Source organism: Lycorma delicatula, chromosome 2, assembly GCF_047948215.1.
Source record: "Lycorma delicatula isolate Av1 chromosome 2, ASM4794821v1, whole genome shotgun sequence".
In the NCBI taxonomy this organism is placed as follows: Eukaryota; Metazoa; Arthropoda; class Insecta; order Hemiptera; family Fulgoridae; genus Lycorma; species Lycorma delicatula.
The window spans coordinates 58,729,935-58,754,567 of NC_134456.1; the positions used below are offsets into that span (position 1 = coordinate 58,729,935).

The 24,633-nt window shown below is 32.5% G+C and overlaps 1 protein-coding gene across 1 annotated transcript in view; it reads right to left on the bottom strand.

The window, feature by feature from the left end:
- The window catches only part of LOC142318831 (adhesion G protein-coupled receptor L4-like), a 421,773-nt gene that overhangs the window by 28,671 nt on the left and 368,469 nt on the right, over window positions 1–24,633 (bottom strand). Inside the window, exon 3 of the mRNA XM_075355366.1 lies at window positions 17,392–17,497. Within this exon, the coding sequence (XP_075211481.1) occupies window positions 17,392–17,497 (106 nt within the window). The remainder of the gene's footprint in view (window positions 1–17,391; window positions 17,498–24,633) is intronic.

The window sequence follows — 24,633 nt, forward strand, 5'->3', positions numbered from 1 at the left end:
GTTCAAATTTTCTTCTTCATAAGGATCCCACGTAAAAAGAGGTAGAAAGATCTGTCTCAAGTAAATACCAAACAGTTCAGCCTGCTTTCCGTTACTCCGGGCTCATGACCCACTCAAAGCCTTTAAAGGAGGAAACGAGGGTGGTGATTGTCGAAAGCTCTTCATGGCTTTCCATACACAGTAATCGTCTCTACGTGAAGGGAATAGACTCTCAACGTAATTTTTTAATGACTACTTTTTAATAAATTTATGCAGTCGTTTCAATCTGCGGACGGCCCTCTTGAAGGATGTCCTACCTTCAAGCAACCTGTAGCACTTCTATTACCTACTAAGCCTTATATTCGCAGTAATAACATACATCACCTCTTTTGGGTAGCCCTCTTTATTTATCCTTCTCACGTCTTACCTCGGGTGTCAAATCGCCAGACAGCTTCCTCCAGGACTGAAGTCAAAATTTGCGTCACGTCATCGATGTCACCGGAACATTTCAGAGGGACAGACACTACCAGGTTTTTCAAACCAGCTGCGATATTAATCCCAGTCAGTTGTGTTGTTTTGGAGGATAGGGTATGTATTTCTTCTTATCACTATCGAAATGGCTGACAGCAGAACAGCTGAATGGTTAGACGTCGAGTTATAGCTATTTTCAATCTTGGTATACAACGACGAAATACCCGAAGTGATGTAAAATTTCAATAAGTCCGGCAAATTACTTGTATCCGACGACCCATAGGTCGGTTGAAATTCAGACATTACGTTCAGGAATATATTAACAATGCATCCCTTCAAAGCCTGTTTCTAGTTGTTAAAAGATGCTCAAATTGTAGATGAGACTTATTCTGAAACATCTTTACTTGTTCACCTCTAGAACTGGTTGTATAATAAACATATTTATTCTCAAAGAAAGGAAATGTGATTATGGTCGCTTGCACCTAAGATTCTATATAAGGTTCATAATCATAATAATCCTCCTCTATGAATCATGAGACCTTGCCGTTGGTGAGGGGGCTTGAGTGCTCAGGGATACAGAGTAGCTGGACCGAAGGTGCAACCATATCGGAGAGGTATCTGTTGAGAGCCAGACTAAGGAATGATTCCTGAAAGAGGGCAGCAGCTCTTTCAGTAGTTGTTAGGGGCGTAAGTCACAATGACTTAAACGGCCATATCAGCATCACTCAGTCCTCTGAGTACTGCGCAGCTGAAAGCAATGGAAAACTACAGCTGTTTTTTTTTTCCAAGAAAATGTGGCTCTGCATTTTCAAAAGCAATAATGGAGGCGCCTTCCTTGGTAAAATATTCCGGAGGTAAAATAGTCCCCCGTTCGGATCTCCGGGTGGGGACTACTAAGGAAGGGGTCACCAGAAAAGTAAAAAATAACATTCTACGAGTCGGAGCGTGGAATGTTAGAAGCTTAAAAAAGGTTGGTAGGCTAGAGAATTTAAAAAGGGAAATGGATAGGGTAAACGTGGATATAGTAGGAATTAGTGAGGTTCGGTGGGAAGAGGAAGGCGACTTTTGGTCGGGTGACTTTAGAGTAATTAACTCAGCGTCAAATAATGGGCAGGCAGGAGTAGGTTTCGTGATGAACAAGAAAATAGGGAGGAGAGTGGAGTATTTCAAGACGCATAGCGATAGAGTCATTGTAATAAGGATAAATTCAAAACCTAAACCGACAACGATTGTTAACGTCTATATGCCTACAAGCGCCCATGATGATGATGAGGTAGAATGTGTATACGAAGAGATTGATGAAGCAATTAAACACGTAAAAGGAGATGAAAATTTAATAATAGTTGGAGATTGGAATGCAAGCATTGGAAAAGGCAAGGAAGGAAATATAGTGGGTGAATACGGGCTGGGCAAAAGGAATGAAAGAGGGGACCGACTTACAGAGTTTTGCACGAAGTATAATTTAGTAATTGCCAACACCCAATTTAAAAATCATAATAGAAGAATATACACTTGGAAAAAGCCAGGCGATACTGCAAGGTATCAGATAGATTATATCATGGTTAAGCAAAGATTTAGAAATCAACTCGTGGACTGCAAAACTTACCCTGGAGCAGACATTGATAGCGACCATAATTTGGTGATAATGAAATGTAGATTGGGGTTTAAAAACCTGAAGAAAAGGTGTCAGATGAATCGGTGGAATTTAGAGAAGCTTGAGGAAGAGGAGGTAAAGAAGATTTTTGAGGAGGACATCGCAAGAGGTCTGAGTAAAAAAGATAAGATAGAAAATGTAGAAGAAGAATGGGAGAATGTTAAAAAGGAAATTCTTAAATCAGCAGAAGCAAACTTAGGCGGAATAAAGAGAACTGGTAGAAAACCTTGGGTTTCAGACGATATATTGCAGCTGATGGATGAACGTAGAAAATATAAGAATGCTAATGATGAAGAAAGTAAAAGGAACTATCGGCAATTAAGAAATGCTATAAACAGGAAGTGCAAACTGGCGAAAGAAGAGTGGATTAAAGAAAAGTGTTCAGAAGTGGAAAGAGAAATGAATATTGGTAAAATAGACGGAGCATACAGGAAAGTTAAGGAAAATTTTGGGGTACATAAATTAAAATCTAATAATGTGTTAAACAAAGATGGTACACCTATATATAATACGAAAGGTAAAGTCGATAGATGGGTGGAATATATTGAAGAGTTATACGGAGGAAATGAATTAGAAAATGGTTTTATAGAGGAAGAAGAGGAAGTTGAGGAGGATGAAATGGGAGAAACAATACTGAGATCTGAATTTAAGAGAGCATTAAAAGATTTAAATGGCAGAAAGGCTCCTGGAATAGACGGAATACCTGTAGAATTACTGCGCAGTGCAGGGGAGGAGGCGATTGATAGATTATACAAACTGGTGTGTAATATTTATGAAAAAGGGGAATTTCCGTCAGACTTCAAAAAAAGTGTTATAGTCATGATACCAAAGAAAACAGGGACAGATAAATGTGAAGAATACAGAACAATTAGTTTAACTAGTCATGCATCAAAAATCTTAACTAGAATTCTATACAGAAGAATTGAGAGGAGAGTGGAGGAAGTGTTAGGAGAAGACCAATTTGGTTTCACGAAAAGTATAGGGACAAGGGAAGCAATTTTAGGCCTCAGATTAATAGTAGAAGGAAGATTAAAGAAAAACAAACCAACATACTTGGCGTTTATAGACCTAGAAAAGGCATTCGATAACGTAGACTGGAATAAAATGTTCAGCATTTTAAAAAAATTAGGGTTCAAATACTGAGATAGAAGAACAATTGCTAACATGTACAGGAACCAAACAGCAACAGTAGCAATTGAAGAACATAAGAAAGAAGCCATAATAAGAAAAGGAGTCCGACAAGGATGTTCTCTATCACCGTTACTTTTTAATCTTTACATGGAACTAGCAGTTAATGATGTTAAAGAACAATTTAGATTCGGAGTAACAGTACAAGGTGAAAAGATAAAGATGCTACGATTTGCTGATGATATAGTAATTCTAGCCGAGAATAAAAAGGATTTAGAAGAAACAATGAACGGCATAGATGAAGTCCTACGCAAGAACTATCGCATGAAAATAAACAAGAACAAAACAAAAGTAATGAAATGTAGTAGAAATAACAAATATGGACCGCTGAATGTGAAAATAGGAGGAGAAAAGATTATGGAGGTAGAAGAATTTTGTTATTTGGGAAGTAGAATTACTAAAGATGGACGAAGCAGGAGCGATATAAAATGCCGAATAGCACAAGCTAAACGAGCCTTCAGTAAGAAATATAAGTTGTTTACATCAAAAATTAATTTAAATGTCAGGAAAAGATTTTTGAAAGTGTATGTTTGGAATGTCGCTTTATATGGATGTGAAACTTGGACAATCGGAGTATCTGAGAAGAAAAGGTTAGAAGCTTTTGAAATGTGGTGCTATAGGAGAATGTTAAAAATCAGATGGGTGGATAAAGTGACAAATGAGGAGGTATTGCGGCAAATAGATGAAGAAAGAAGCATTTGGAAAAATATAGTTAAAAGAAGAGACAGACTTATAGGCCACATACTAAGGCATCCTGGAATAGTCGCTTTAATTTTGGAAGGACAGGTAGAAGGGAAAAATTGTGTAGGCAGGCCACGTTTGGAATATGTAAAACAAATTGTTAGGGATGTAGGATGTAGAGGGTATACTGAAATGAAACGACTGGCACTAGATAGGGAATCTTGGAGAGCTGCATCAAACCAGTCAAATGACTGAAGACAAAAAAAAAAAAAAAAAAAAAAAATCATAATAATAACTAGAAAAGACGGTGAAAATCAAATAATTTACATTTTTCTGTAGAAAACAATGTTATATATCTGTCTTTACTCAGTTCGGAAAATTAAAACATAGTAATACATTTTTCATACTTTCAATCGATTATTATGTCAAATATACTCTTCTATGCATATAAGTAATTACTATAATATAGGGTGATTTTTTAGTCCTGTTACCCAATTGTTAATGTCTGGTAATTTTTTTTCTAAGAAAGGGAAATTTTTTTTGTGACACGAAGTTGGTAGCGCTACTCAACCGGTATAGATACGGCAGTGTGAGTTGATTCTCCTTGAACTGTGTAAAATTTTGTGCCATTTCCGGTCGTGTTACGAACAGAATGTCTTTACCATAGAACAACGAGTTTTCATTCTTGAACAATATTTTACTATGAAATCGTACGCGACTGTAAAAGAATCATTTCAAATTAAATTTGTTGGTGTTCCTCCACCAGAAAAAAATTCTATTTCTCGGCTAGCAAACCGATTTCGAGAGACAGGTAATGCTTGCGACAGAAAACGTTGTGGTCGACCAACTCACTTGACAGATGACATTTTAGATAATGTGAAAACAAGATTGCTCAATTCTCCACGGAAAAGTTTACGAAAACTTTCCACGCAAGTTGATTTGTCATATTCGAGTGTTCAAAAAGCTGCTAAAAAATTGAAATTGTATCCGTATCGCGTACGATTAGTCTAAGAGCTTCAACCTCCAGATTTAAACAATCGATTGCAATATTGCCGTTGGTTTAGGTCTCTCGTAAATGATAACGGAATCGAATTTTTAAACACAGTGTTCTTTAGTGATGAAGCTTGGATCCATCTCGATGGTTATGTGAACAGTCAAAACTGTCGAATTTGCGTGGTTGAAAATCCTAACGCTTTAAAAGACAAATCTTTTCATCCTGAAAAAATTGGTGTGTGGTGTTTGCGATATCTCGTCATCATATAGTCGGACCCATATTCTTCGAACAGACAGTAAATGGTGAAGTATACAGGAATATTGTTGCGTCAATTTGTGTCCCTCCTGGAACTTCAAGAACGGTATTGCTGGTTTCAGCAAGACGGCGCTACATGCCACACGTCTCGAGAAACCATGGATTTTCTGCAAGAGTTCTTTGATGATCGAATGATAAGCAAGGGCTTATGGCCTCCAAGGTCCCCAGACCTCACATCTTCTGACTACTTTTTGTGGGGCTATATTAAGTCCGAGGCCTTCAAAAACAATCCTCACACTATTGATGAACTTAAAGTCAATATTACAGACTTAATCAAGAATATTTCCAATGCAACTCTTAAAAAGGTTTCAGCTAATATGCTGAAAAGAGTCCGTGCGTGTATAACCGCAGGGGGTGGGCATGTTGAGCATATCCTTTAACAATTATGTAAGTAATAGCTTTTTATTAAATCTCTTTTATAAGTAACAAATACATTTTTTTATTCCACCTAAATTTCCCTTTCTTAAATTACATTTAAAATTGGGTAACAGGACTAAAAAATCACCCTTAGTATTAAATTTCTGTCAGTAAGTTTATATATCTATATATTTTTACAAAATTAAGATCAGATTTGACTATTCAGCAACAACGTTTAACTTCTCTAAATTTTAGGAAAAAAGTTATTGAGGGAGAATTTGTAAAAGATTTTTTTTAAATTCTCTTGGCTCGACTTTAAAAAAAAAATGCAGAAAAGGGAAAAGAATTACTCTGTATATGTAAATGAAACTGAAATAATTTTACTAATGTGTGTGTGTGTTGTGAAACACACATATCCACATACATAGACTTGAAGTATTTTTTTTTAATTTCAAACGAATCCGCCAACTTGTTTTCAAAGAACGAAAACTAATTTTATTTTAATTACATAATAAACGTTGTTTAGATTTAACATTAGTACTGATGACCAAACAATTATTATGAAAACAATTTATGAATGAAATACAAAAATTACTTTAATAAAAGTTTGCCCAACTCTTTATCCAACTGGCAATTTTATGACTGTATTATAATGTGGCAACTAACCAAGCGAATAAATATATAGGGAAGTTAAAATGTATGTAAAACGCGCCATTCACAGACATACACGCGCGCGCCCACACACACACACACACACACACACACACACACACACACACACACACACACACACACACACACACACACACACACACACACACACACACACACACATACACAGACAGTCATGCACAAAGTTGGCACAACTGATGAATAAAATTAAATTATTCATGAGATGCAGATTTAGTTGAGGTAGAGAAGGATAAAGATATTTCACACTGTTGCACAATTTAGCAAATTGCACTCTACATAAAATAAGAGACTACATAACCAAATTTAAATAGCATATTATTATTAAAACTTTGCAAAAAAAGATTACTATCACAGAGAAATAAATCTTTTACCATTCATGATGTGGGATTTTATCGAAATATTTATTTTAGAAGATCAATCTGATATGGATTCGAAACGTTTTAAATAAATGCCGATATTAAGTAGATGAAACATCTAAGTTAAGAAACATTTTTTTAAGTTTCTTAACGAAATTAACGGAATGGATTATATATAAATATATAATTTTTTTAATAGTTTAGTTAAATTTTATTAAAAATTCAAAAGGAAAACATTATTTCGGTCAAAGATAATTTTCAAATATAAAACGGGTATTCATACATCTACTCAGGATGATGAATTTAATGTAAGCATTAAATGGAAAGGAATTAACGAATAATTACTTTTCCAACGAGTTTGACATTGCAATTCTAAGGTAAAATTTACCAATATTCTGTAGATAAGGAGTTTAAGTCTGAACTACTCAGATTTGAAATGTCTATTCTCTCGTTTATTAGTTAAAGAAATCGTCAAATCCTAAGACAAAAATAAAAGAATAAAATTTGTTCAAGAAACTTGGAAATTAATAATCTTCTGAAAGAAAATCTTATTTTACTATTAGCATTATTTTATTAGTAATATTATTCTAACATTAGTATATTATAATAATTAGTATGTAATAATTTAATTATTATATTACTCCAAATTTTGCAAATAATTTTCTTCAGAGATTAAGTAAAATTGAATATACTAATTTTATCCTTCATTAAAATTTGCAATTAAATTATTTATTTTGTACATTCCATCTGTATTATACAGAGTATTTCTAAAATGGTGGGCTGGTTATACTTTTCCGATGCTACTTGTAAAACTAAACAAAAATATCCTTAGGAAAAGTGGCAATTTCTCCTTTGTTCTCCCCCTGTCCACCATTTTGTTATTTTTATATAATAATTTATATCTCAAGTTCGGATGGATGAATCACATTAATATTTTGTAAGCGTCTCGGTAATAACGTTTTAAAATTATCAATGAATCTGGACTCTAATAACCAAAACATTGTGGACTGTTCCAAATTTAAGGTGCAACGTTGTCACTTCATGAACAAGGTATACCGTTAAAATATTTGTGTATGTACGTTAAGTGCCGTAATCTTAAAGTGGTTGTTGGCGGTTTATAATGAGTCTTGTCTGTTCCGAAAATGAATCAGACGTTCTCAAGAATAACAGCATTCCACTCTAGGCTAACAACGAAAATTGAGGAATGAAGTAGTTTCCAGTTATTTTCTTTACAAAATCACACATCGTATTACGTATCAATAGACAAAATCCATAAAAGTAAGAGTGATATTCAACCCTACATGTAGAGACCTTTATGGTGAGTGGCTAACTGTACATCATTATTCTAAAGGGATAAATTCAAGCTGTTTCTTGCAACTCAGATTCTTTAAATGCGTCTTGGTCACAATAAAGTTTGGGTAATGTAATATAAAATTGCTCAAAATTATGAGAAGTAGGTACGACTCCAGGCCAAAAATAAGACGGATAATTACCACAGTAGTGCTCTCCGTGTTGTTGTATGCGGCGCCTGTTTGGGCAGACGCCCTTGACATTAAGCGAAATGAAAACAGGCTGTCTTCCTTGTTGAGGCGGGATGCCATAAGAGTGGTGTCGACATATAGTACCGTTTCTGCCAGGACCATTAAGGTAATTGCCGGATTCATACCGATTAAACAGAAGGTGACTCAGCTTAAAATTACAAACGAGGAGTAAATAAAAATTGTCTTCCACCAGCACGTTAGGGTCGGAACTGCGGGATTGACAGTACTCTCCCTTCCTCGCAGTCTCGCATGCAGCTTCCTATATACGCATGCACACAACAGCCAAACACCACGCTGCTGGAACTGTGAAGCGCACAGTTCCATACAAAGATTTTTGTCTCTTTTTCATAATCTGGGGGATGCCTACTAACATTAAACTTAAGGATTATATATTGTACAAGTATAAAGAAAGAATTAAAGAAAAAAGATTCATTATATTAAATGTTATTGATAATATCAGGTCGAAATAGGAGGTGCTACAGTTCCACAGTTCTTATACGCGAGTCTTCATTGGTGGTTAGATAATCATGTGACTTTTCTTAACTTAACTTAAATTAACAGTTAATTTCCTAGACAAAAACAGGATATCCGGTGACTGAAAAGCTTATATGTGCTGTTGTAGCGACTGGGGCGTGGCTTCGTCCTGCCGGTGGCGGTCCCTGATTGGAACTTGGTAATGCTAAGCGAGATTCCATGATGTGACCGGGTGGGAGTGCGGGGTTTGTCCCCGCTCCTGCGCAGACCGGAATGAGGATTCGTTCCCCTTATTGGGTAACATAACAAGGTTAGGTTGGTGTGAAGTTGTCCGTTTGAGATCTACGTGAATGCAAAATTTGATTTGTATTTTACTGATGCAAATGTCTGCCGAGGAATTTACATCGTTGGCATCCCGACCGAGGCCTGGCTGATGACTATGAGATGTAATCAGTTAGAGGATCTAAAGACTACCACCGATGTAGCCCCTCAGGGCTTGGATCGGAGGGGATGGAGAGTGACCGGTAACGTCACAAGGTAGGGGGTCTTCCCCAACGGGGTTGGGATGATGTGGCGACCGCAAACTCTGGTCTCTTGGACTATGTTTACGCAGTAAACAGAGTTTACTGCGTTGTAACTGAGTCTTTTTAGTACTATTTTGAACTGGTGGTTGAGTGTGAATCTTCCCCAGTTTCTGAATTTTGTTGATTGAGTGCTGCTGCAACGTTTTTACCCCATATATGTTTGGACAAATCATCTTCGTTTCACGAGGATTCAGAGTTTCAAGGCGTACGATTTCTTTAAGTACCCGTCTCATTGCAGCAAAGAGTGGCAACGACTTCTGGTCGTAAGACCCCGTAACAAGCAAAGGAGTTAACCCCCCCCCCCCTTAGTCCTGCTTGCGTTCTTTTAAGAACGAGGACTGTAATCCCTTAGTCAATGTTTGAGGATTTACAGTCACACGCGTTTATATTATAATTAGGCTAGGCGCGGGGTTCATATTTCCCCCAACACGGTTAGCTAGTTCAGAGGGTGATGCTGTAGGAAGGGAAATTTAAGATGTCCAAAGGAAGCCTAAAGCGAAGGCGTTGGCTGAGTTATTAGTATTTACTGATGCAAATGTCTGCCTAGGTATTTGCACCAGTGGCATCCCGACTGAGGCCTGGCTGGTAACTGTGAGATGTAATCGGTTAGAGTGTCTGAAGACGATTTCCGGTAAAGCCCTTCAGGAGTATGAACAGAGGGGGTGGTATGACGACCAGAATAACCACAAGGTGGGTGCCTTCCCCTACCGGGTTGGGACGGACTTGGGGGCAGTTATTGGTTAGATCTTCTAAAAGGTTCTGTAGCTGCGTATAAATGAGAGGCTGATCTCACAAAAATTTTTGATGAAAAATAAATACGGGTTTCGTCCCGGAAAGGATCCGAGGACGGCATACTCCGTGTGATGAATGTGGTAAGACCTAGCGAGGAGGAGTATGTCCTGGAAATTTTCCTGAATATTTCCGGCGCGTTTAATAACCTGTGGTTGCCTTCTGTTGTTTATAAATTACAAAAGAGACAATGCACTGATAGTGAACTGCGAGTACTTCAGGACAGTGATGCAAAGTTACTTCAGGCATAGGGATGTGCTGCTCCGCGATGACGGACATGAGATAGGCAAAACGGTGTCCAATGCTTATCCTCAGGGCAGCGTGTTGGGTACATTGTGGTGGGTGGTGGAGTTTAATTTCCTTCTGCGGCTGAGATTTCCCGGCGAGTGTCCTATCGTGGCATATGCTGACAATGGGCTCCTTATGATCGAAGAAAGCTTGCGGAGCGAGGTTGAGTTCCGAGCCAGCCAGACACGCAGGATACTTGAGTTGTGGGGTCATCAGCATAATATGACGTTCAGTCCGGATATGAAACGATGACGCTTCTTAAAGGCCGTTTGGCAGTGAGGCGTCAGGTTCGTATTTCGATGCCAGGCCTTCGTTTTAAAAATGTTCAAGTTCAAAAGTAACTCGGGGTGTTTCTTGACGAGAAATTGCAATTCAAGAAGCATCTTAATTACGCCGCGGAGAAGGCTTGTCGTGACGTCTTTGGTACTCGACGAGTGGTCAATCCTGATTGGGGTCTTAATTTTAAGATCATGAATATTCTTATAAGGGCGTATGTAAGACACTTATGCTATATGCGGCGACTGTTTGGGCGGATAGGCTTAGATTTAAAAGCTATCGAGAAATATTGTTAAGAGCTCAACGCCTTATATTATTAATGGTAATGGAAGGTTACCGCACTATTTCACGGGAGGCAATTTTGATGATTGCAGGCGTGTAACCAATAGATTTAATAGCGTCAGAAAAACAGCAGCGTTATATTGCTAAGAAGTCATGTGAATTGACTTCAGAAAAAATTCGCGAGATAGAACGGCATGGCACAGGTTTATGGCAGGCCAGATGGGATGAGGCAGAGTGTGGGCATTATACGCATGGTCTCTTCTCAGACGTTGTTGGTTTGTGGGGCGCTCCTTGTGTTCACCCTAGCACGTATGTGACGCAATCTGTTTCTGGACTTATTCAGTGCAAGTATGTTTATATATAAGAACGTTATATATGTACGTGTGTACTTTATTTATATGTTTATGTACATGTACGTTTTATTGACGGTGTTCGTTCAATCTTCTCATCATATCCTTTTTTTAATACTATTTACTTGTGGTTATTTATTCGGAATCGATTTTTAATAAACGTATTGTGAATCAAAAAAATAATAATACAGTAATACAATTTTGCTTAATATAATGTCAAAACAAAATTTTCATCATAAAAACTAAAGAATTTTCAAACTCTACATCCCTAAGAGGAGCATCGATCTAAATGACTGAAGGCAACGTTTAAAGAACGTCATTATTTTGTCAACTATTAATTGTATAGACATAAACTTTAAGAAAATTAGTGTAAGTCAGAGAAATTACCTTTAAAAACAAATTTCTTATTAAAATAAATGATTTCTTCCCTTTTTTTATTACTCAAATACTTTCATGTCCGAAATTTTTAAATCTGCTTTTGATTACGTATAATAAGATTTGTAGACGCTATTTGAAAAATGGAATTTTATTAATAATGTAACCAGTTAAATTTGGAAAATTAAATATAAAATCAAACTGTTCAGATGGAAATAATTAGTTATAGTAACAAATTCTAGACATGCAATTCACGAGAACAATCACATTCGATTACGTGAAAGGTACAATTAATACATGACTTTCGGTAGTAAATGATAGTATCGCAGGTGAGAGGCAAACTAACTTTCATGCTGATTACTTTTTGATAATTAATAAACCAATCTTGTCTAAATTGATAGATAGACAAATGAATTTACACGATACAAGTTTATGCGGTATCAGAACTGTTTGCAAACAGGAGCTGCATATTGCATTTTCGTGAAATTGTTATACAAATAGAATAAACGCATCATGAGTTATATTATTGCTATAATTATTATATTGCTAATTAAAATATTAATATGTTGAAAGTTTTGTATTCATATTCTTTTAAAAATATAATCATAACATATACGTTAAATAGATGAGGTATTTAACATAATATTTTGTGTTAACTATTCCATTACCATTAATATTATGTCATTAATGTGTGTGAGACTAATGTACTTTAAATTATTATAATTAAAATATTATTATTACCCCTGGGCACATGGTCATGCACTCGGTGGTCGGAGATGTAAGATGGCTCAATGGCCATCCCGAACTGCTTCTTCATAGGAAAAACATGGTATCTGAGATACAGCCCCATTCGGGAAGGGGTGGGAGACCTCAGTCTCCGGCTTACGATGATCGGTTGGGGACTCCCTTTCAGTACCGTTGGGGGGAAAGTAAGACTAATCCCGGTGGGGGGATCCTTTGGGGTCCCCTCATTAGAGACATGGCGCCTAAAAGACCGAGGCCCGGCTATCTGGTGGGAACTTTGTTCCCGACAAGGTAGTTAGAGTCAATGGCACCCCTCAGAGCTGAGTTTATGCTTAGTTGCGGGACCGGCTCTGGAGGTGAGGAAAATCCATTATAATTATTCTGATTTCAGAAAGTAAAAATAATTCGATTGGTTTTAATTAGAAAGCAAAATTTATTAATTAAAATTTTGTTAAAAAAGATTGTTTTTGGTGTTTTCAAATTTGTCATAAAAAGTTCTGATGATAACCATAAAAATTTTAATTAAATTTGAAGGAATTAATAGATATGATATAAATTATATTTTACAATAAAAAGTCTTTTAAATTGTTATAACATACAGTTACGCGCGATAACAGATTATTTGTCACAGTTCGTAGACTTAATAACAATGGTTTTTGTAAAATTCTAATGTAAGCTTTGAGTTGAATAATTTACGCGTAGTACATAGAAATAAAATTGTGTGCATAAGCCGGACACAAAAGTATTGCGCATTCGTAGCGAGTGCAGCAGAGTTAATAACAGCGACTGCAGAAGTAAGGATAGGCAAAAATAAGACTACGCTTCGCAAACAATAGTACAATCGTCAGATAATTGCTTGGCTTGCTGCATATACTAAAATACAGAGCTTCATGTTAAATACAGAACAAAAATAAGTAAATCATTCGCTATACAAATACTTCGTTCGAGCGTTATACTTTATAAAAACTATTCAATTTGGAAGTGATTATTATCACCTCAAACTACTCATACAGAATAATCTGACGTTGCTCAACATAAATTAATTGAAAATAAATACAAAGTTCAGTAAAAAATGTTTAACAATAAGAAAAAAGAAAATAAGATTTTTTTTTAAATTCATGAACTTGAATTTTGCAGGTTTTTTTGTTATTTAAAAAAATAATAAATAAATAAAACAGAAAGGGATAATACAAAAGAATAATATTTTATTAATAAAATAAATAAAAATAAGAAGAAAGAGCAATAAAAATGCTACACAAAAATAATTAATTAAATTATATCAGTTCTATTAATTTATCTTATATATAAAGCCGAATTTTTTTTTGTTTTTCTGTTTGTATGTTTTGCACGCAAGAACCAACCAAACGATTGCCTTTAAATTTTTAGGATACATTTGTGTTATCCCAGGGAAGGTTTTAAGCCATAAACTGAGGTTCTAACCCCCTGGGGATGAAGTCGTCAATTAAATATATTCATTAAAAAGAAAAACTTAATAGTTAAAAATTTTTTTAAATCCTGTCATGGCAACAAAAATAATTTCGGAAATTTTCTTCGTCAAAGGTCTATGTACTTTAGTTACCATAGTTACTATTATTTCAGTGTTTTTTTTTTTTGTAAATTTAGTTTCAGTTTTAAATTTCTATAATGCCAGTGTACTTTAACTGTATTTTTCAGTATTATTTACGCAATCATGAGGAGTTGGCCCGTGGCCTCGGGAGGCCCTGGGAAGCCGATATATTCCCGAACCAACCCCCGGCTACACGTTGGGATGAACGAAGCGAGTCCCGACCGGCTGGTATACATACAAAACAATATGTAACAGATTGTTTATCATCGTCCAGAAAAAACTACTAATAATTGTTCTAACTACTAAGATAAATTGTTTAAAATTAGTATACACGTTCTTCTTACGGTGATGTGTAAATTCTATGAAAGGATTTTTGAAAGTCCTAATTTAAAGGGTTAAAAAGGAGTAACATTGAAATTTACTATATTGAAACTTTTTTGGTAGCATAAGTAGTTATCAATTTGATTTTTGTGTGTGCATTTTCATGTAAATATAAGAAAAAAAAAAATTTTTAGATTAAATAAATTAATAATTAATGTAATCCACATTACCAGCACGTTGATGCGTTCTCTAGATCTTTCGGCTTACTTGAAAGCCATTATCAGGAGTTAAAATTAATACATTAAAGTCAAAGTTTAAAAATCGGTTAAAATTTAAAAACAGTCATGACTACTAGTCATGACTAGTAGCTAGTCCCTGTCCTACTAGTATACTCTTTTCAGTGATTAAAATTAGAATCACCGTTGAGTATATTAATAGGACCGGGACCCTTTTTAAATTTTAAGTATGATTTTCAAACGTTGACTTTAATACATTAATTTTAACTCCTGATGATGGCTTCCAAATAAGCCAAAAGATCTAGAGAACGTAAGAATGTGCTGGTAAGGTGGATTATATTAATTGTTAATTTATTTATTTAACATATCAGCGGTACCATGTATGAGAAATTCATTTTTAGATTTTTAAAATTCCGAGTTTAAAGGGTGAAAATTGGGTAACATTAAATTTAATATTTATTGAATTTCTCTTTAACAAGATTACTCCTTTAAATTCATGGAATGTAACTCGTTATAAATTTTAAACGAATTTAATAAATTGCTATTTTCCACTTCCGAGTAGCTTGAAATGGATAAACTCTTAATATCACGTAGAATATGAAATGAATTGAGATTTGTAAAAAAAACTCTAGCCTAAACTGGAAATCGAATCTGTAACCCGTGGTGCATTTTAAGTACCGCAGTCAACTGTATAAGCTAGACAGTTTTAAATTTATATTAACGTTACGTAAACGAGTATATAAGTTTTAAATGAAAATTCAGCAAAATTAAATTGTAAATGAATATATATATATATATATGCGTGTTCGCGACTCGATCAGGATATTGAGAGATGAACAATTTAAAATGTTTATACAATTACAATTTATTGGTTTAACAGCAAGACAACTCAATAATAATAAAAAACAAAAATAATAAAAACGACAGTAGTAATAATAATAGTAAACGACAATAATTAAACAAATAATAATTGTAGTAATCAAAACCACAACAATAGTAATAATAATAAACAGTGGTTACATACAAAACAGAATTTAAAGTAATCGTCAGGATTTATTGACATTTCGATAAATAATGAAATGCAGAATTCTGTCCCATTGACAAAAGGCATTATAATGACCTCAAGTCTTTAACACTTTTAACCACTAGTATTGTGCTAACAAAAATAATACAATAGATAAGACAAGTATAAAGGTGTTTTGCTGCAAATACCTTTGCTGTTCACAAATAAGACTATCCTAATAATTTATCAATGAAATTTAGTACATTCTTTTTCACTTATAGTCTTACAGTAACTCTCCGAACTATTTCTTGTTTTCGTGTTCTGGAATTACTCTTGACGTCACCTTAATTGCGTCAAACCTAAACTAGAGATTCGCTTCTTCACTCATGTTGTTTCGTTCATTCACCTCCTCGCAGAATACTCTCGCTTACTGATATCTCGCAGAACTCTTGTCTCAGACTCTCATCTCGCAGACTGATATCATAATGTCTCGCTTAGACTGATTTCGCAGAACTGATTTTTAACTGGTCTTCCTTGGAGTATTTATACTCCCTTTACTCTTTACCTGCCAGACCTAACTCGAAGCGTGAGAATGATCGGCCACCCTCATATTTTCCCATGAAATTCCAAACCTTGGTCGTGTAACTCTTTTTACAGAAAAACATCTGTTTAGGTGTGTCAGTGGGCAGTATTACAAAAGACGATTGTTAAACTGACCTTTAATAATAAAGACCTTTACCAAAAGGTGTTCTTTTAACCCCTTTCTGGATTCCTCTCATTATTATATTTTCTACTAAATTATATACTTTCTTCTTAATTTCCAGGAATCCGGTACTCAGGTCCGTTATACCAGTCTTGTTAATATATATATATATATATATATATATATATATATATATAAAATGTTTTTTTCTGAAAATGGGATGGAGCTCTGTTATAATAATACTTTTCTCTATAAAATACAATTAATTTTTTGTTATTAATTAGGAAATTAGGAAGATCAAGATTCCTGAAGAGAACTGATAATTATTTTAGTGGAACAGAGAAATAGATTGAGTTGAAACAATTTCATTTAGCAAGAGTTACTAATGTTATTATTATCTTTCTTAAGGAATTTTGATTACGTTATTTACTTTTTAATAACTAAGTACATATGATTATTATTAATAATCTATTTAATAAAAATGAAAAAATGGAATATTTACTTTTCATTAAGTGGATAACTTTCTTTCACTATTTCAACAAAAGTACAAAGTTTAGCCTCACGGGTGGAGTTGAGTAAATATCGGAATTATACTGCTCCGTACTATTTTCAACCATTACTATTTGATTTTTCAAACGGTTTAACCGCAAACATAAAACGGTAGATTTAACCCGTACACCTACACTTCTATATTTATTAAGGGAACTTTTGGGAGAATTTCAAATAGTAATTTCACAGCGTTTGTGTTTCATAGTTTTCATTACTGTAATTGACAACTAATATTACTCTCATAATGTTTACACATTATTCCAAAATTATTACGTATACAGTCTGTGCATGTATAACACTTAATGTGCACTGTGTTTTGTGTGTGTGTGTGTGTGTGTGTGTGTGTGTGTGTGTGTGTGTGTGTGTGTGTGTGTAATGTAAATAAGAATACTATTATATTAGTGGTATTTATGTTAGTGGGTGACACTTGCCCACTCACGCCGTCAAGTATTTATATGAACATAAAAGCAACATCATTAAATTTTGAATATTTATTTTAACTTAAGTGCAATCATAAATATCTCTTTTTAACAATTCTCTAAGATATACCATTAACAAATTTAAAATATGATATTAAATACCACAATATAGTGGAATTCTTATATACATTGTAATACTCACTTGTATTCCTCCTACTCCAATAACATACATTAATTGTGACATAAATAAAGCCGCCAGCAGGTTCATTAGTATAGTCCCAGATAAACTTCGAAGATCAGAGAACAGACTGTAACAAAAAGAGAATTATGTATTTATAAATCATTCTGGATGTTAGTTTACATAGATATTAGGGTATAAATTGGTTTTAGCAGATTTCTACTGCATTAAGCCATTGCGTATTTCATAGATAAGTAACTTGTGTCATATGTTATTGGTTATTATTGATTTATTTATAAAATTTCCTTCATTATACTGAAGTGACAAATTTATTTCGCTTGCATGAAGTTTTGAAATGTATACATTATTTAAATTCTCCCACATAATGACATATTATATATTTTTTAAATTATATTAGATTTACAAGCGTAAACATACCTATTTACAATATAAACGCAATATTAACATAACACGGTATCTAACATAACAAAGTAGCTATACAAATAAATATCTACAGTTACATCCATCTATTGCCATGAATTTTGAAGCGTATCTTCCTACATAATAAAAAAATATATTTTTTTTATGTAACTAATTTTCTCTCAGTTAAATTGTTTAATTTCATATAACTGCATATATTTATTTTCAGTAATATTTAAATTTAATACTAAAATAGCTGGTAAAGTACTGCATGACTTTCCCGGGTACACCGATCAAATTTGCTTAAGTAAAGTTATTTTTAAATCTAAAACACCCTTCAGTAAAAAGAGGCTTAAATAAGAAGGAAAAATTTAAAAAAATTTATTTCTGCATTTTAGGTACTGGGTATATAATCTAAATAAAATTGCAAACATTTCTTGATAAATATATATAAGAAGTATAAACTCTCGAAATATATTTTTGAGAGATATTTAAATCGGAAGGCAGATAAGGTAAAAGAACGAAAAACATATATTAAAATTTTAAGAGATGGGGTTGATTTTTTGAAAACATTTTGGAGTGTTTATTCACGCATTTTAAGGTAATAAATTTGCTTTAATATATTTTTCTCTAAAATCTAGAAGAAAATGAAAATTGGTTTTCCCGATATTCTGCACCCTCTTAACGTATCTTGAAAAAAAAATTAACATGATCAAAATCCATTTGGTCAATCCTAAGGCGAAAAACATTAGGGCATACGTAGATATTACAGATAAAACCACAGGGAGGTTAAAGTAGTAAATTTTTATTCATTTAAATTTTTTTTACATGTAATTAATTTTTATTTCGAGAAATAAAGATTAAATTTATTTTTACAACTGAAAATTAAAAAAAATAATTCAATTAATGTTTCATATGTTAATTATAATTATGTTGTACTCGTACTGACAGAAATTGCTATCATATAACAGTTAATGATAGAATACGGATATATTTACAGCTAACTTTATAAGAAGTCTTTTACTTACTTATATTTTTTGCTACTCCTCTGTTGCTACTGATTCATTTCACAAAATTTATATTTTCATTCCTTTTGAATAATTTTGGTGTAAAAATTTATGTTACTATTAATACATCCTCTTAACACAATACTATTTAAATGCAATTTAAATCTGAGTAATTCTGACGTAATTGTAACACTTCATATCTGTATTTCACCTGAAGTTTGTCAAACTTTACGAATATTTTCAGTTTTGTCTTAGTTAATTTGGTAATTGTAGTTTTAGCATACCACCAAATTTTCGGGAAAGATTATAAACCATTTTGTACAGGTCCTATTTCCTCTTCATCGTGTATTATATCAATCCACGATTTTTAGAAATTGGAATTTCTAGTCTGTTACCAAAATCATTGACCTACTGTTCATTCGAGGAAAGAATTCAAAATATAGATTAATCAGTGTATACGATTGGCTTTTTAATTTTTATAAATATTTTAATAAAGTTCACATATTTTATTCGTTGAGCTCTTTTGTAATGTTTTTTTTTTCAGTACGAGTAAACTCTTCAACGTTTTTCCCGATTTAGTGGTATATTTTTAACAAATTTCTTAAATTAATTAAACTACCTGAAAATCCTTCAGAGTCAGTTACCTGTAAATTTTCAACCATTGAGAAATTACAGGTTTTTATTTATATAATGAAATTTATTTAGATTCTTCTCACTATTCACTTAGAGGAGTCACCCCCAGACTTGCCACAAGTTTTTCATGATTTTTTGTTTTTTTTAATAGTACTAAAAGAAGAAGAAACCTATAATACAGATTTCACTAATTCAATTAACATTTGATTTTTCTGTTTTTTTACTATGGACATGCAATCAGGACACTCAACAAGAATCAATTGTTCTTTCTTAATATTTTTCTACTGATATAATACGCCGATCCAGTTTTTATAATTTTCCAAAAAGATCTGCTTCTTTTTTCATAAATTATACGTTAATAAATATTTTCTCAGCTTGCCGTTTTAGTTGGTAGTGTTGACCGTGAATTTTAATTCATTAATTTTCTTTAGAATAGAATTGAATTTTAATTTCTGTATAAAAATTATTTAACGCTACAAAGAAAACTCTAAGCAATACACAAAACCATAAATTGAGTAAAATAAACAAAAAGCAATATTGGAATTACAGCCTACATGCATCGATTTTAACATAACTAAATTTATGTTTAGTTCGTTTCTTTTGTATTTAAACTGTATGGTTGTTATCAATATATACCTTGAGGTTCTTGGACCATACAAAGAAAATAATTCATTTGCAAACATAAAACTCTAATTTTTTATTAAATACTTAACTTGTAGGAAACACAATATATATTATTTACTAATAGTTTATCAATCGATAATTTTTTTTTTTAAATACATACTATTAAATTTTGGCATGGTGTAAAATTGAATTACTTTTACAAATAGGATATCAATTATTTTTATTTAATTGTTTACTACGAAAAAAATACGCTGACATTAAAATTTCATATCAACTAAGAAAAATAATTATTTAATGGAATATAACAAGTAAAATAAAACTGTATGAAATTATAAATTATAGTACAGTTATATCGAATCGAAAATTTTAAAGATTTTTTTGCAAAAACGTAATGAGAAATAGTAATGGCTTTGAAGGGGCCGATGGGAAGAGTATACAAGTTTAAAAATTTGGGAGGTTAGCTTTATATAAATAGAATCATACATTAAAACAATCTTTTGTTTAATAATATCTTGAAATTCTATTTTTTAATTTTAATTTTGTCTATAAACAGTTTTGATATGAAAAGAAGAAAAAACAATAAATTTACGTCTCATGTCACTCCAAAAATAATATGATGTGGACATCCCATGACTTTCTTGTACGCCTAATAAATTACATATACGCATGTTTAAAAGCACATAAAATTTTATTTCACTAATAACGTCTGATTTTTTTCATTTTTTTTTATTATTGTTATTATTGAATTATTATTCGCTGTAAACGTTTCTTTACAATCAGAGATTAGTAATTATTAATAAATCAATATACTTAATTTAAAAAAAAAAAGTTAAAAAATATATGTATATGAAGTCGGATTCCTTCCCCTTGTAAGTTCCAAATATCTCATTAAATAAAATTTTATTTGGCTATAACTTCGGAACCAATGAAACTAAGTGCTGCTTCAGATATATCGTTAAAAAGCTCTCAATGAGGGCTTATTACTGCAGTTGATAAAAAGTCCAAAATCCAATTTTCTTTTGGATTTTGGGCTTTTTTGGATACTTTTGGTCTAGTCGATTGGAATCAAAAGGGAAAGTACACAACTAGATGTTACAACAGTCCTAAATTCAAAATTTCAACATCCTAGGGCTAATCGTTTTTTAATTTCGCGAGATACGTGCTATACATATGTACAGACATCACGCCGAAACTAGTCAAAATGGATTCAGGGGTGGTCAAAATGGATATTTACATTGAAATCTGAAAACCGAAATTTTTCGCGATCACAATACTTCTTTTATTTCGTACAAGAAAGTTAAAATTAAGAATCATAGTCTAATTAAATTAATCTAAGAACATTTCTTTTGAGTAGGAACGTAGAAATATGTTAACTAATTTTTCAAGATCATCTTTAATTAATATTCTAAATGCAGGCTCACCCGCAGCATTATGATCTTACATTATAAAACACAAAATTCTTAAACTTCATTACATGTCTTAATGCACGCGTTAAATCAAATGAACAGATTTTTTCAACAGCGCATAATTATTTTGTGATAGCAACGATGGGTGTATCTCTAACTATCTACTATAATAAATTAATTCATTCATTTATTTATACTGTAAGTTACTTTTTTATTATCAATTTTGACATCACTTTATTCTTTTAAATAATTCATAATTGGTTTATCTCATTCTTCCGCTAAATACTTAATGCCACTTAATTCTTTTAATATTTTAGTGTTCTTTAAATTTTTAATTCAATACACATTTTAGAGTTAATAATATTTTATTTATCTAAATAATATTTTATTTTTAAATTACTTAAACAAGTTATAATAAATAATGTCAGTAGTAATGTTTTAACAAAATTGTTTCTTGTTTCTTTGTAGAGCAGTATGTAGACTGAAGATAAGAAACGAAAATAATTTTAAAATATTTTCCTTTAGAAGTAATAATTTTAAAACATATTCACAGTATTTTAAAATAAAAATTAAAAATTATGTAAACTTTTGCTTAAATAACATGAAGAATAAGTTCTACAGAGAATAAAAAAAAAATACAAATGTACTTTTATCGAGAGATTCAAAACGTTCATACATTGAACAGAAATAATATTAACACAACGCGCCTGATTAAGCAGATGCGTTAAATTCCTGATTGATGAATAAATCAAATATAATCAATTATTTATTTGATATAATTAATTAAAACCAATTATAATTATGTATTTACTAGTTATTAATTACGTAAAATACCTCGCCTAACTCCAAATATTAAATAACTAAAATACAGACTGGCAGAGCTGAATTAAATATTTCCATCATTTCATGCTTTGAATCTCATAATACATTACTTTTAGTACTATAAATTTTTTTTTTAATGTTAAGGGCTTCGATTACTGCGATCATTAGCCCCTTTTCACAACAAAAAAACGTAAAAAAAAAGAAATATTTTTTACTTCAGATAAAAATACCAGCGACTTAGCTAGAAGAGTAGTCTTGTCAAACAGATCATACAGAAAAAGACCTGTCAAAATATATTAAAATTAGAAAAAAAAACACAAGGGCGTAAAGTAAAACTCTAAGTTTTACTTTGCAGAATAAAACTTTTCTGGAAGGAAAATTGCAAAAAAGGTAACTTATCAATAAAACTAAAATAAAGTTTGAAGAGTGTAAACGAAAAAGAAAATCATAGGCACGTTATTACAGGAAAAATCTTTTTCGGGAGTGTTCACCGTACCTTTTATTTAATACATTACAAATTATCGTAACCATGTCAAGAGTAGTACTTGTACTGTTTGCTTTTATTTTTACATAACTCTTCAAAGATATTAAAAAAATTGAGCATGTACACAATTCTTTATACAATAAATTAGTACAAACAAGAAAATTTCTCTTCTTTAGTAAATTTGCCTTTCACCAGAAAGGTATTAAATAAATTAGCCGACCTCCGACTGAGAGTTAGTCTTGGCTTTTCATCAGGGGATCTCGGGTTGAAATCTGGATCAGGCATGGAATTTTTCAAAAGTACAAAATTCCATTTCCAAATTTTCACGAACAAGCTTCAAAGCTTCTGCAGTAAATTAACGGATTAATTCATCTAGCAAAAAACGTTCTCTCCACTTTTCTCTACCATAAGCGAACTTCTTGATTTTTTCTTATCCCTCCATAAGTCTATACATCTCAATCCTTATATATTCTCTTCTCTCCACTTTTCCTTCTAGGTCCTTTGCTGAAGATAATTACTCTCTTCTTCAGCAATATAGATATTTTTTTCTGCTAGTAGTATTTATGAAGAGACCGTAAGTCTATGTTCAGAGCGCAATAAATTGCGAACTTTCACAGTCTTTTCGATGATTTTGAAGTGGAAGGCTGGCTGGACCGGGGTTCATCTTCGACTGATTCGTGGTTATCATTGAATCTGATGATCCAGATAAAAACTTTTGACTGACTCACACATTTATCCCTGAAAATTGTTTTTAAGAGTTCATAAGTTACCGAAGCTGATTTCCCGATTTTCAAACAAAATTTGACACAAACTCGTTGTACCGTTTTTCATCCATTTTGCGAAATTATTATTCCACCGAGAACTGAAATCTCATCTTCACTCACCAGGATGCCTTCTCTTTTGAACAAAAATTTCGGGATGATTTTTTCAGGACGTTTCAAAGTCAAAAGAAGCCTTTCTTTCCACACCCGCTGGCAAGTCTATCCCCTCCTATTAAGCAGTGGCGGCATCTACCTTAAAACTTTTCGTTCACATCTTGTGTGTGTATATATATATATACACACACATATACACACATATATAAAGGTTTGTTGAACCTTTTTTCACACTTAATCATATTCATTGTATGTTCGAAATTGAATATTTTAAATCTTCATCACTAGATTACCTTTTGTGTTGAAATAGTAAACACTATGGTGCACTGCTTCAAAAAAGGACTTTATAGACTATAAATTCATTACTTTACACCATGTATGCTGTAGATTTCTAATTGTTGTTGCCCATTTAAGGTGCAAAGGCTCTATTCAGATTTTCTTTCTCTGAGAATAATAATGTTTACATATGTAGTATCTATGGTATTCAGAATTAAAGAAGTAATTTTTAGTGGTCAATATTACAAACGTTTTTGGCAAAATCATCACTCAATATGCAACTTCAAATTCTTATTTTATTTACATTTTTAAGAATTTTCCACTTAATTTTTTTGTTGGTGGTTTTCTTTTGGCAATAACCGATATGTTATTCATTATAAAGACAAATTATAATAGTTACAGTTTTAGAAAAATTAAAGACAAAAATGCTACTTAAAATCCAACTGCTACTAATTCTTCCCTACGTTTTTTTCTTTTCTATTCTTTTCACAAACATATGAAAAATGACTACGGAAAAATCGTCATATATTTTCCCTCGTTGATGGAAATAAAAGTAGGAAGACTAAGTAATAAAATTAGGTCAGACCGAGATAAAGAACAGCTTGAATATTCTTTTAGAAAGCACCGGCGGAGAAAAAGTAAAATATTGTTCTATGTAATGGGAATTTTTCATGAAATGTCTAATCCTCCAATCAGTCATTAATAGAAAAAATGCTAAC